Source organism: Homalodisca vitripennis, chromosome 4 (assembly GCF_021130785.1).
Source record: "Homalodisca vitripennis isolate AUS2020 chromosome 4, UT_GWSS_2.1, whole genome shotgun sequence".
In the NCBI taxonomy this organism is placed as follows: domain Eukaryota; kingdom Metazoa; phylum Arthropoda; class Insecta; order Hemiptera; family Cicadellidae; genus Homalodisca; species Homalodisca vitripennis.
The window spans coordinates 147,757,242-147,771,752 of NC_060210.1; the positions used below are offsets into that span (position 1 = coordinate 147,757,242).

The 14,511-nt window shown below is 32.7% G+C and overlaps 1 protein-coding gene across 36 annotated transcripts in view; it reads left to right on the top strand.

Annotated features, from left to right (window-relative positions):
* The window catches only part of LOC124360280 (basement membrane-specific heparan sulfate proteoglycan core protein), a 528,539-nt gene that overhangs the window by 409,787 nt on the left and 104,241 nt on the right, over window positions 1-14,511 (top strand). For all 36 annotated transcript variants that reach the window (XM_046813745.1, XM_046813754.1, XM_046813763.1 and 33 more), the window contains 8 exons: window positions 728-867; window positions 5,059-5,201; window positions 5,314-5,384; window positions 6,784-6,924; window positions 7,067-7,198; window positions 10,425-10,565; window positions 12,073-12,281; window positions 12,723-12,951. In XM_046813745.1, the coding sequence (XP_046669701.1) occupies window positions 728-867; window positions 5,059-5,201; window positions 5,314-5,384; window positions 6,784-6,924; window positions 7,067-7,198; window positions 10,425-10,565; window positions 12,073-12,281; window positions 12,723-12,951 (1,206 nt within the window). The remainder of the gene's footprint in view (window positions 1-727; window positions 868-5,058; window positions 5,202-5,313; window positions 5,385-6,783; window positions 6,925-7,066; window positions 7,199-10,424; window positions 10,566-12,072; window positions 12,282-12,722; window positions 12,952-14,511) is intronic.

A 14,511-nucleotide genomic window follows, 5' to 3' on the forward strand; every position in this document is an offset into this window, starting at 1 on the left:
AGTAAGTTGGGGTCCACCTACCTCCACATTGAATCAATGACTAATGGCATTGGGCCTATGCACCAGGACCACGTACGTCAGCACTAAGCATAAGCCACGGTCACGGGATTCACTTGAGAATCACAATTCACTACAGACCATAAGCCTATGCAATCTAGTAACATCAGTTGGAACCATTACAATTACTTATATGATTACTTATATAATTACAATTACTTATATATTCTGAGTTAACATGTCACATTTTCTTAGTTTCAGTATTCAAAAATACGATTGTGGTCTTTTTACACAATACTACGCTTCATTTGTTAAAATAGTATAGTTTTTAACCCGTTTTAACAGAACTGATTATAATACTAGCCTAAATATGTGTGCACAATAAATTCAAAACAGTGTGCTACAAATGTCAGTGTGTTGTAGGTCTGATTTAATTGGGAGAAGTTCATCTTTGTATAATGTGAACAATTCAGGTTAATGTTTAATGTATTTTGATAATTAGCTATATTATTGTAGTGCATTTTAAAATAAAAGCTAGTAAAAAGGACAATGGCAATGCCAATAAAGTTGAGTAACTGTAAGACGTTGTATTATGCTGAAAATCCCCTCAGTCAGTTGTAGGTGAGCCCACAAAAATGCCCATTTTGGAGGCTTAAGTTAGAATAATTATATAATAGACTCAAAAGTAGGCCAGTGGTGTAAATAATTATGTTTACTGTGTTACACACAGAAATGTGACAAGGGCTTCATGCACCAACCGACTGGTCAGTGGCTTGGCTCCTGTGTGGCCCCTGAACCCTGCCCTTCCATGTACTTCAGAGACCCTCGAGACAACCAGTGTCATCCATGCTCCTGCCCTCACACAGACAAGTGAGTATTATTTTGTGATGCTTTTTGTACAAGTACCAGCATAATTTAAAAAAAAAAAAACATTAAAAGCACTACTTGTTATGATAATTCATAAACATTTCTACTTCATTTTTCATAAATAAATATTAGTAGCTTTAAAATGCGTTAGCACCAACATCTGTTTTCTGTCCTGTTGTTTGAACTTATATACACATTTTATGTGTATAAATGCTTGATGTAAGTTGTAGGAGTTTCAGATAGGAATTTTAAAATGTGTTGTTCTAATTTATACAAATAGACTATTTAATTCTCCACCCAGTAGCATACTATGTAATTTTTAAATTTAAAACATATACACATATATAAATTGAGTACTTACTCGTCTAATTACATGACAAAATATTATTACTGAGATACATTAAAACTGTTGTGTAGAATGTATCCCCCAAACCCTCTCCAATGTTAGAAAAGAGGGAGTTATTTGGAACTTGGGTGATGTAAGGGATCAATCTCTGTATGGTCTTGAACATGTATTTTGGAGGTTGTCAATTCATATGATTATTTTTCTAATATTCTAGCAGGTCTAGCTTGGTTTCCATGTTTCAGATCAGATTCCGATTATTTTCTTTTTATTACAATTTTTCATGTACTAAGAATACTAAGAAATAAAAATCTTATATTTGAAGTAATGAAATAATGATTGATTTATCCTTTCTAAGACTAAATTACAAAATTTCATAAGCCTAGAAAACCCCTGAAAACGTATTTAAGTGTGTTCAGGTGAACTGGTTACAAAACTTAAAAACAATCTTAGTCTTAGGAGTCCAGTTTATATTTTTGACATATAACCAAAAGATGCCGTCCTCATCTGTTGTGTTTACAAAGAAATAACAATAAAATTAAAAAATTGAAACTTTCTATTTACAACATAAATGAAATATTTTCAAAAGTGTACTAAAAAGAATATTTTTGTAAATCTAAAATTATACTAAATAGAAATGCTTTTTAATTTTATAACCCAATGTAAACAATTAAAATGTAAAACCAAAGTAAAACAAACTTACACAACTATATATAATTATTTATTTTATTTTATACTAACATTTTTCCTAAAACATTTACTTTTTCAAAATTCCAAAACCATGATTTATATTTATGCAAAAAGATAGAATAGAATTTCAGTGTTTATTTTCATCAGAAAGTCTATTAAAATATTTGAGCTCTAAATATGCAAATTAATTTCTTTAATGTTTTATTAACTTAGGCATTTTGAAAATAATTGTTACTGCACATCTTGTAGTGTAAAACATATTTTCAGTACCTTTATTTCCACTTCATTTGTAAAACACACGTAATACTTAAAAAAAACCTTAATTTTACCTTATCTACTTCTGAGTATATCATCTAGAGTAACTGTACCTAAGGTTTCCAACTCCTGATTTGCATAAGTGACAACTTTATAATAAATTGGCTTGTTCTAATCTATACTTAATATTAATAGATTTCAACCTTTTCAAAGACAGCTTATTGCACTGTGCCCATGTGTTTAATTTAAAATCTATAAAGACTTGATCACCCAGAAAGACTTATTCATCCACACATCATTTTTCCGAAGTGACTCAACATTCACTTTTCTACGTTCCTCTGTACCTCTGTATGACACTCATGGACTTGCTTTTTCTTTGATTGCTTGCTATTTTACAGACACTCAGCAACAACATTATTTAAGGTTTTTACACAGTAGGCATCTTTTTCTATAAGCTAGACATTGATTTTTACAGTGTTCTCAACTACATGTAGAACATTTAAATGAACTAAGTCTTTGTTGATTGGACTTGGAAATTAAAATAGGTAAACTATTTTTTACAAAACCTGTCTTTGAAGAAGCATTTGAACTAGGCTTGTGTGTGTAGAACTGGGATATTTCTTAGTAATGTAACTTTAATTTGATCAAGTTGTTGCTTGCTGGTTTCTGCTGCCCTACCTTGTTTTATTGCTTCAATTAAAGTTAGATCCAATGACTTCAAAAGTCTTTCTTGAATGTTCTGATCTCGAACACCAATGATAATTCTGTCTCTTATTAATGTTTCTTCTTTTTGAATAACACATAACTTCGCCAACTTTGGAAGGTCAGTAACGAAATAATCAATAATCTCACCTTCGCCTTGAGAACAAGAGAAAAACTTAAATCTGTTGTAGATATTTATTTCTTCTGTTGTTCTCAGTACTGATCTGTTGTAGATATTTATTTCTTCTGTTGTTCTCAGTACTGATCTGTTGTAGATATTTATTTCTTCTGTTGTTCTCAGTACTGATCTGTTGTAGATATTTATTTCTTCTGTTGTTCTCAGTACTGATCTGTTGTAAATATTTATTTCTTCTGTTGTTCTCAGTACTGATCAAAAGTTTCCAAAATTAATTTTAATGTTTTGTCTTTTTCAATTTTCAAAGTATTAAAAAGTTTTAGGACATCTTCAAAGCAATCTGAAAGCATTGGCACTTGGACCTCCTCTGTTTTATTGCCATTACCACACGTGTTTAAATAGTTTTCAAATTACTATTTGAATAACTTCCAGTTATTCACTAAGTTGTCATTAAAGACTAATTCCTTTGGAGGGCTGAATTCAACAATTTCTTAACCTAGTTACCTGTTCTTCACATGAGGGTTCACAAATCAGGTTCACAAATATGAACTATCACTACAGATTTCATTACAACTTTTTGTAATTGAATTGATTTATCACGGGTTCAAATGAACTTGACACCATGTTTTATATTGTTATGGATCATTTATGATAAATAAAAAGCAAGATATGAATACATTTTCATTTATTAATGATAAGTCCTCAACAAGGAAGGCAAAGACCTTGTAGAATTATTGAAGGTCATTAGCTTAGAGAACAAGGAGTAATGACATAATTAACATTACAGTTAGTTATATGAACAATATAATACAGTATGTAGGAATTAATATTTTTATTTATCATGTAAACAGTATATTTGAGTGGATTTAATAAAATAATAATAATGTAGATCTAATTTATAAATCATTTATAATATAACTAGTCATATAATGCTCTTGCTTTTTGGTTATCTAAATTTTTATACATATATTAATATTTATTTTACTTTACTTTTAACTTAACAAATCTTGTATTAAGCTTTATTCAGCTGATTATTATTTTAAAATGTAAAATATTTATATTATTTCAAATTGTCTATTCACACCTGATGGTAGCATCTATGATGTTGAAAGGCCTTGTGTATAAAAATAAAATTATTGGGTAATTGTGACTTTTCTTTCATCAATTAATAGAAAATAGTGTATTCCAATAAGAAGAGCTCTTCTTTCAATATAATGCTCTGTTTACTATATAATGTAACAATGTAACTTTCTAACTACTGTGTACTGTTTTAGGGTAGGGTACGATAAGCGGACCCGGTTTTTTATATCGAAGAATGTAACCATCGATACCTAATATTCGTATCTCAAATCCTAGACTATCAATCGATATAAAAGTATCTATAGTCCTCAATAACAATCATATTTTTTAAATTATGTATTTAATATTTACAGTGGTCAAACAAATTATTATAACCAAAATTAGGAAAACTGAAGACGACTATATTTGCTCCTCACACAGTTACAGTTGTTTCTTTCCCACAAATTTCACATAATGGGTTTTTTGGTACAAATCCAACATGTTTAAGCCACGAAAAACATGTCTTATTTCAAAGCAATGACGTGTAGTTTTTTAAAATTGACTGCCATTTTAATAATCAAATGTTACTGACGTAAAATTGAAATTTTACCTTACGTGTATTACTTCAAAGTGTTTACAGCTGTTGATATAGATTATTTAAGTTAGTTATTCAAATTAATTAATCAGTATAGATTGATTATACCGATGGTTATGATTAAGTAATATCGTTTGCCAATTTCGATATAAAAAAACCAGGTCCCCTTATCATACCCTACCCCTGTTTTAAGGTGATAAATTCAAACGGAGTTGTCTATTGCTATATGAGATGGATCTGAAACTAATGAGGGTTAAACCAGATGTGGGCCTTAATTTTAAAAATATTTCTAATGATAATTTCATAACTTTTAATGTATTTTGAAGCCAATTAAAAAATAAAATGTTATTGTACTGTTCATTATAATGAATATAACTTTATTTTACCTGATACCTATTAATTCTTTTGTTAAAGATTTGGAGTGGGCTGTGGCATCGACTCGGATATGAACATTACATGTACGTGTCCGCCAGGCTTTGAGGGACGTCGCTGTGAGAAGTGCTCTGAAGGGTATATAGGCAATCCTCTGCTTGGACAACCTTGTGTCAGAAGACCAGGTATGCAAATTTTGACAATCTACTTTCAAGTATAACATAATTAAAAACTTCATCTTGAATAAGCATTAAAATTTAGTTTGATGTAAGGACTTACATACCATAACTGTTTCAGTGATAGAATGTGACCCAGCCGGCTCCAAGTCTACACAGAGAGATCCTAGGACTGGTACATGTTCCTGTAAGGTAAGCCTAAATTAAGTACTGTTCTAAAACTACTAAAAGTCTAATATTAGTAAATCATCATTAAAATACTAAAGTTTGTATAAAAACATGAACAATATTTTTTAGTGATCTATTTTAATGTTACGTCATCAATAAAGTGTTATATACTGGTCACGCCACTAACTTGAATTATTCCTACATGCATCACCTCTGGAATTTGTTGTAAGTGTTCAAAATATTATACTTTAAGTAACCGATATGTAACTAAACTTCACTCATAACTTAAATGTACAATTCTGGTACTTTGGTATTATCTGGAGGCCACTATATTTTTAAGTAATTTTCTTACAGGAGACCTAAAAATAATCTACATCATTAATAATAACAGACTTTATTCAACTTAGTGAAAATTACATGTCATTATGACGATCGGTTCTTGTTTTGTGCCTCCCAAATGGAAGAAATATCAGCAATGTCAGGGAGAAAGAGGGCACTCTGTCCCTATCTACTATTTGTTATTACGCGATATAAGTAGGTTTAATTAGGTTATTACAAATATATTTCTAGTAGTATCAAAGTTAAAGATAACCTGTATGAGCACTCATGTAATCTGAGCTTGTATTTGGATACTATCTCGAGGGATGGTTTTCTTTTATCCCCAGAAGTGAGGGGTGGCTCCAAAGGAAGCACTGAAGCCTGCACTGAAGGCTCATCTTTACGATTGCCCACATGATCTAGTATTTGGGTACTATCTCAAGGTATGTTTTTCTTTTTCGCCAGACATGTGAGTGTGGCGCCGAAGGCAGCACTGAAGCCCGCACTTATGGTTAGGGGCATTTCCTATCGGCTCTTTGCTGACCTCAGATCACCTCCCAGTTCACCCAATTTTTCTGACACCTGATCACATTGGACGCTTTTGTTAAATTTTTATATTTATAATACATATGTATGTTTTTACTTATTTATAGAGCTAGTTTCAATCCATTTCATTCATATATTACAGCACCAGTAAAGCTATACTATAAAAATTTCTGGAGAAACTGTAGAACATTAGTAGCAGAAATTTGTTTTAAATTTTAAAAATATAAAAGTTCTGATGAGTTATAATTCAGTCTTCATATTCTAATCTTAATTAGCAAAGTCATTTATAATATTTATATACGTCCAGAGATAAGGGGAGTTTGGTAGAGATACAAAGCTCTTATTACACTAGTTTTATAGTGATAACTTTAAACAAAAACTATGGCTACATTGACTACAACATATCAATAAATAAATCACAATAGAGTATGTAATTTTTTTAATCAACTTCAATGCTCAGTTGCTCTTTCCGTTTATTATATCTCAATTTCTACCATGTAACTGAAGCCTGCTCTCATACCATAAGCAGGAAGGATAATGCTGTCTTCTATGATTTCAGGAATATGCAACTGGACCTACTTGTAATCAATGTAAGCCTAACACATTCAATTTGGCTTCTGGAAATCAATTTGGCTGCATTAACTGCTTCTGTATGGGCATCAACACCACTTGCACCAGCTCTGACCTGTACAGAACTCAGGTTTGTATCTTCAATTTAGATACTTACAAAATTGAATACAACATGGCATATTTATCTCTAAAAAAAACACCAAAATATCAATATAAAAAGTAAATTATTTTAGTCAGTGAATAATAATAATGATGATAATAATGTGTTGTAGGTTGTGGCTGCTTTCACTAGGGATAACCAAGACTTCAAGCTAGCAGAAGCTAACAGGTTAAGTGAACCCATAACCGATATTCAAGTCAATCCAGCAGCTCAAGAAATATATTTCCAACAGTTCAATCCTGGGGTATGCTTCTTGTATTTTACACTTCACAGTAATATATTTTGTGTAAAGAAATATTTAAAAAATGAAATATTATTATTTTATTTCAATTATAATATGTAATGTAATGTAATTTGTGACTAAAAGCAGTAGCTTCTTTGAATTCAACTAAATATAATCCATAAAATACTATTTTCAAAAGTATATATTTTTAAAATTTTCTTCTCCATTCACAATATATGAGAAATTATTGTAATGAACCAAAACATGTATGATAATCCAAGCAAGTTCAAAAATAACTCTAATAGCTTAATTTAATTTTGAGTACTGTCTTCAAAAGTTGGAACACCATTTAATCTAGGAATTAAGGTATTCAATTTTTTACCACAATGTGTAAAACATGTATCATACAAAGAGTTTCAAACAAAATTAAAAACCTTCTCTTTGATAAAGCCTATTATACAGTAAATGAATATTTTTTAGATTTAGCTAATTTTCAAAATGTATAAATATTTTAAACTGTCTGTTTTGTCTGTTTAATTGTATGTTTTAATAGTTTTTAATTATTTTAGTTAGTCGTTATTTAGTTGGTAAGTTTACATTATGAAAGGGCACTTGTTTTGTATTACAATTTGTAATAGTGCAAAATGTTATAATATATGCTAAAATATGACTTACAATTACTTTCATTTAATAAAAATTAATTTGCATTATACTAACAGGTTTTTTTAAAGTGTCTTGTTTTAATTTTTTTTAATTGCTAAATATTGTTACTGCAGTTCAGAAAAAAATGTTGAATGAATAAAGAAAAGAAATATCTGATATTGAATTTAAAATAAAATATTCTAAAAGTAAATGGATTCAAAGATAGAAACTTGAGGAACTCCAAATTTGATACAGTTGCTAATGATGATGTGCTTACTGTTTGAATGTATAGAATTGGAGGGCCCATACCATTTATAAATCTGAATCACCAATCCACACAACCTATATATTTTAGGCAGTTTTATTTTTTAGTATGACCGTTTTAAACATATTGATATTTCATTACAATCAGGATCAATTATGAAATTGATGTATAATTAACATTTTTTTAAATCCTTTAGTGAATTTATTGTTGAAATAGATTCTTAAAATTGTAATATATACAATTAAAATGTATTTAATAAATAGAGAACTCTTCACCAGTGGGTCTGAAATGTAAAATGTCTACTTAGTGTAGATAAAAATCTCAAAATTATTTTGCCTGCTTTGCGCCAGTTATTAAAATTGATATCAAAATCAAGTAAGAAATGCCAAACTTGTATGCAAAAGCACTCCATCAGAAAGTAATTTTTTCAGAAAATGGTATGCTAGAAAACAATCTATCTGAAAGTGAATTACAAGATATAACAACTATCTTTGATTCAACTATAGTTGAATAATTGTTGTTGCTAGTATTTCACTATCACTGTATTAAAGTTATTACCAGATAAAAAAATGTAATACCAATACATGTTGGGATTCACTTGTTCTGATATTACTATAATTAATAAATATACTATTAGAAACACACTGTGTCAGATTTTATGTTATCTTGTTACTATTTGTTGATATATAATATGTGTCCAAAATTAAAACAAAAAAAATTTGATAGTATTTATAAAACTTACAATGTATTAAAATAGTATATATAGTTTAGAAAGTATGTTAATTCAGCAATATACGAGGGCTATTCGGAAAGTAGATTACGTTTTGGAATTAGAAATTAACAAAGTATAGGAAAAAATTTTTATTATATACATTTAAAAGCCACACTTAAATACTACTTTTCAACATAGTCGCCATTCAAATTTAGGCACTTATCATATCGATGGATGAGCTTGACAATGCCTTCCTCATAAAATTCTAACCGGTTTGTCACTTCTTGCTGCAGCTCTGCGACGTCGTCAAAGCGCTGCGTTGCCAGCCACTTCTTCATTGTTGGGAACAAGTGGTAGTCACTTGGTGCAAGATCCGGGCTGTATGGTGGATGAGGAAACAACTCCCACTGGAATGATTCGAGAACTTCACGTGTGCGATTTGCCGTGTGAGGTCAAGCGTTATCGTGAATCAACGGAATTTTCGAGTTCAACTTTCCCCTACGCTTGTTTAGGATCGCTCTTCTGAGGTTGTTTAATGTTTGGCAATACCTTTCTAAGTTGATTGTAGTGCCTCGTTCCAGGAAATCAACAAGAATTACACCTTTCTTGTCTCAAAAAACGGTCGCCATAACCTTTCTTGCCGACATCATTTGCAAACATTTTCTTGGTTTGTGAGGGGAACTTGTGTGTCCCCACTCCATTGACTGCAATTTGGTTTCACAGTTAACATGTTTCACCCATGTTTCATCGCCAGTTACGATGCGATCGAGTAGTGATTCACCCTCTTTGTCGTAAGCAACCAAAATTGTTAACGCTGCAGCCATGCGCTCGTTTTTATGGTCGTCGGTCAGGATTTTCGGTACCCATCTTGCACAAAACTTGTGGAAGCTAAGCTTATCAGTGACGATTTCGTATAACAAAGTTCGTGAAATTTGAGGGAAACTAAACGAGAGTTCCGTTATGGTTAACCGTCGATTTTCTCGGACCTTTGTGTCAACTTTCTCAACAAGTTCGTCAGTCACTATGCTGGGTCTTCCACTTCGCTCTTCGTCATGAACATTTGTTCGGCCATTTTTAAACTTAATGACCCATTGTCGCACTCCACCTTTAGTGATAATGTTGTTCCCATAAACTTCACACAACTGCCGATAGATTTCTAAAGGCTTACAGTTTTTGGCAGTCAAAAACCTAATTACTGCGCGCACCTCACAGTTTGCGGAATTTTCAATTGCGGCAGACATTTCAAACAGGCACTGTGACTAGATGCGTTACAACATGAACTTCCCGCTAGCACGGCTGGATAGCCTCTGAGCGGTGGGACGTCCTGACACCAAGATGGCCGCGCTAGTCCCGCCCCTAGCGGCCACAGCGCAAAACGTAATCAACTTTCCGAATAGCCCTCGTAACGTTATGTCTGTAGTATAAGTAAGACACTGAAACACTCTCATTATTGTAAAATTTAATGTTAATAGATTTTTGTAAACGTTTTACAGTAAAATGAAAAATGTTGTGTTATAAGTATTTTGTCTAGAATTGTATAATCGTCATTGCATTTGGGAGTTGATAATTGTTGATAATGTATGTTTTTATAAAAATTACAAATATTGCAATGATGTAATTTTCTGCAGACATACTACTGGGTGTTACCAAGTAAATTCCTGTTCAACAAAGTGACTTCGTATGGAGGTTACCTGAAGTACACTGTGCGCTACATTCCTGTTCCAGGTGGTTATTCTTACAACAATGCACCAGATGTGGAGATTGTCAGTGTAAGTACAGTATGCAAGATACTGAGTGAAAGATATTTAAGTAATACTTTTCAACATTTGAATTGTGTAGACTGATTTTAGGAAAACTATTCGAGAAAACTGTTTTGAAACCATTTGTGTTTCGATTTAATTTTACAGGAAGGAATTACTTCTGGCACATTCCCAGTTGTAACCTTGATTGACTGGGCTATTATAGGATATGCCTTGGAATAGCATACAACGGGTGAGGGAGACCACCCATGCAGTATCGTGAGCAAGAAATTGGAATTAGAATAAACAAAACTCAAACAGTTGAAAAAAAAAAAACAGGGTGTTCCGTAAATTTCAACATTACAAAAGGCTCCATTTTGAAATGGATTGAGATTAGTGAATTCTGTTTTTTCCCATGAGTTCCTTTTAAAAGACCTTTCAAATGATGTTTGGTTTGCCCTATGTTTACATTTAAAACATTTTAGATTCTAACACAACTCTTAATTTTGGAACACTCTGGACATAGATTTTGATGAATATATTTTCAATCAACTCCCCATGGGCGTTTTAGGAAGAAAGTACTTTGTTTTATGTCAATACACCAAACCGTTCTCCCAATATACATACTGCACAAGTTTTCTGTCTCACCCGGTATACACTATTGGGTGTAGGATCATAATACTTTTGTTGGATGTAAATATACAGGGTGAGTCAGAAATATGGTAAAATATTTCAAGACGTGATTGTAGAGCTAAAAATAAGAAAAAAATGTTATATAAAGGTGGGTCCGGAAACGCTCCATTACTGAGTAATGGCTGGCGAAAGATTTTACTTTTTTTTCAGTTCACCTGGTGAAATTAAGTGATTCTGAAAGGTTTTGTTCTTACTTTTTAACTCAAATAAGATGGATATATAAGGAAAATCACCTGAAAAATCAAATAAAACCACTCTAGAGGTTGTAGTGTGAACAGTTTTTGAGAAAAAGTATGAAATTTACAAAACATCTAATAACAAAAATACCGTTTTAAATCTTTGATGTCGAATAACATTGTTAAATGACCAATAAATAAATTGTTTTTCCTAATACAGATTGTAGAGAATTTAATTATGAAAACAACCATAATAAAAAAAGTTAACTAAATGTGTAAAAAAGTTATGATATTGACTAGCTTTAATTTATATGGAAATAAATAGAGAGTTTTATAGAAGGTTTTAAGTCTTGGTTGTTTATGATTATAAAGTTATGTCTTGTTACATTTTGAAAACGACACATTGAAATATAAAACATAGTTTTCTTTAATTACAATGTATTATTTTAGAATTAAATGGCACCAATTTATTTTTGTAATATTGAACAAGTACATTTATTATGGTTATTTCTATCCCAACCCAACAAAAGAAAGTAGTCTTGCATTACTTACTGTATAAAACCGTATCAATTATTGTCTTGTGGGGATCTCATAATAATTTGTAAATGTATATAAATAGTTTTCACATATATCTGAATACACATGTATGTGTATAATGTGTATCACAGGACAATGGAGTACGTTTGGTGTACTACCACAGTAAGGGCACACAGCCAGAGCCTAACCGTCCAGTGACAGTAGAGGTACCACTGTTGGAGCAGTACTGGGCACGAATAGATGGAGCACCCGCCAATCGAGAACAACTGCTCATGGGACTTGCAGAACTCAGTAATATCCTCATCAAAGCAACCTACACTACCAATACCCAGGAAGCTGCGTGAGTATTGCTCTACAATAGGCCTTGGCCTCTACACAGGAAAAGTTATAGATAAGTACCAGTAATCTTCTGCTTGACTGCAGAATTATACCATTTTAATTCTACACCATATTATGCCATGTCTTGACTTATTTGTTATCAAAAATATCTCAAGAAATGTGTGTAATAAATTGTTAGACTCTGCTTAATGAAATGTAACTGATAATACAAAAATTGATCTACTACATCATAAGATATGTTTATAATTTCAAAGAGTAATGTTACAAATCCCTTGTGAGTAAAATTACAAAAGAAAATTTTAACACACTAGGATACATAAAAGTGTTATAAAATTCTAATACTAGAATACAAAAATATACAGGATTCCAACCGAATGTATGGGAATGCTACTTAAAATGAGCTGAACTGAACTGAACTAATTATATAATTAATTATTTTCAGTTTATTATCTGTGTCACTGGATACAGCGACAGATGACCGCAATACAGGTCAGAACCGGGCAGTGGAGGTGGAGCTCTGTTACTGCCCACAAGGCTACCGAGGTACGAGTTGTGAGGAATGTGATGCCGGGTACACCAGAATGGAGGAGGGACTATACCTAGGTGTGTGCGAGCCTTGCAGCTGCAACGGCTATTCCAATGAGTGTGATCCGGATACAGGACGTTGTCTGGTGAGTCATAAATACTCTAAAATAAGGAAGTTACAGTTTTTCTTAGAGTTTTAATAGATTTTAAGATAGACAATAGACAAAAACAATAGACAATAATTCTTTATTTACATAATTCATTGAGAACAGTAAATGTGTCACCAAAACCACTACAAATATTCAAAAGTCTTTCTCCAGTTTTAAAATTCGTCCACTGTGTAGAAAGGACGCTGTTGTAGCCATGCTATGATATTTCTTCTCAACTTCTTCTCGCAGTGGGTGTTTTTCACTTCTTCCGACAGGATGTTGAGGAATTTTGCTCTCAGATACAGTTGGAGGAATTTAGCTGTGCTCGTAGGACCCTAATACTACCCTTTCAACAAATAAACACTACCTGTGTGGCGGGTTACGTTTACGTGCCAACCGCTGAGATGAAGGCGCAACAATCTCTTTAACAACTTTAACCCTCTCCCGCTCACAAGGCATGAACCACACGGCACGGCCACCACATAGCCACTACAGCTTAAACGACACATATCGGCACGCACTGCTTTACCCACTAGAGCCGATAAGTGCTGCTCTCGAGTAGCAATATTTTGTACTACTACGGGTTGTTTGCTATCAGGAGACCATTTACTTTACTTTTACAGTAGATTTATTCCATTATTTTGCTATTTATATTAGTTGTGGGAAAACAATGGCGGGTTGTAGTCGTACACTTCGTGACAGTGAAATCGATCTCGTTACTAGTAGTGATTTCGACGATTCAAGTGAGTGTAGTGATGTACCAGAGCTTTGTGAAGTGGTTGGTGGCATTGAGGATGTAGTTCGGAGTGATTACAATGGCAGTGGCAGTGACAGCGAGCCAGACAATGACCTTCACCAAGTAACTACGCAACAAACAACCCCACGCCAACCCGCGCCCAGCTGTCCGTGTACCCCCTCCCTGGTCTCATACAATCAACTTCATTGAACCAATATATAGTAAAATAATTAAAATATATAATTATAGTTAGTTACAATGACAGAGCGTGTGTAAGTTGAGGCGCTGCGTATTTTGACCGAGCGCGACCGGCAGAGCGAATTAATTGAGGTTAGAAGCACCGTGAGCGCCTGGAAACAATACGAGCGGGAGAGGGTTAAACTCATGATTTCGATTTGCAGATTAGTATTGAAAAATATGTTATTTTCAAAAACTCATTATAACAACTGAAAAACAATGATAAGTCCTATTATTGCTATTATTATGTATTCTCTTATTATTTAATTCCACTACAATCAGCACTGTCACAAAACAGACTGATTTTAGCCAGTTTGATGAGTTATTTGGGCCAATACGATTCCTGAAAGGAGGGTTTTACCCATGAGTCACAGGAAATGTTTTTGGGACGCAGCGCATAATGTTACCCCGCCACCCCTCCTGGCAATCACCACACACTCAAGGTCACGCGCGCAGCTAAAGTCCTTGAACTCTATGTTGGTTGTTTTTCATAGAGTGTGAGGTGATGGATCGGAAGTACTAACTGGTGGCTCTTCTAGTGTTATAATTGTGTATATCAGCTCCTCTCTGCAGGTTTTGTTTTT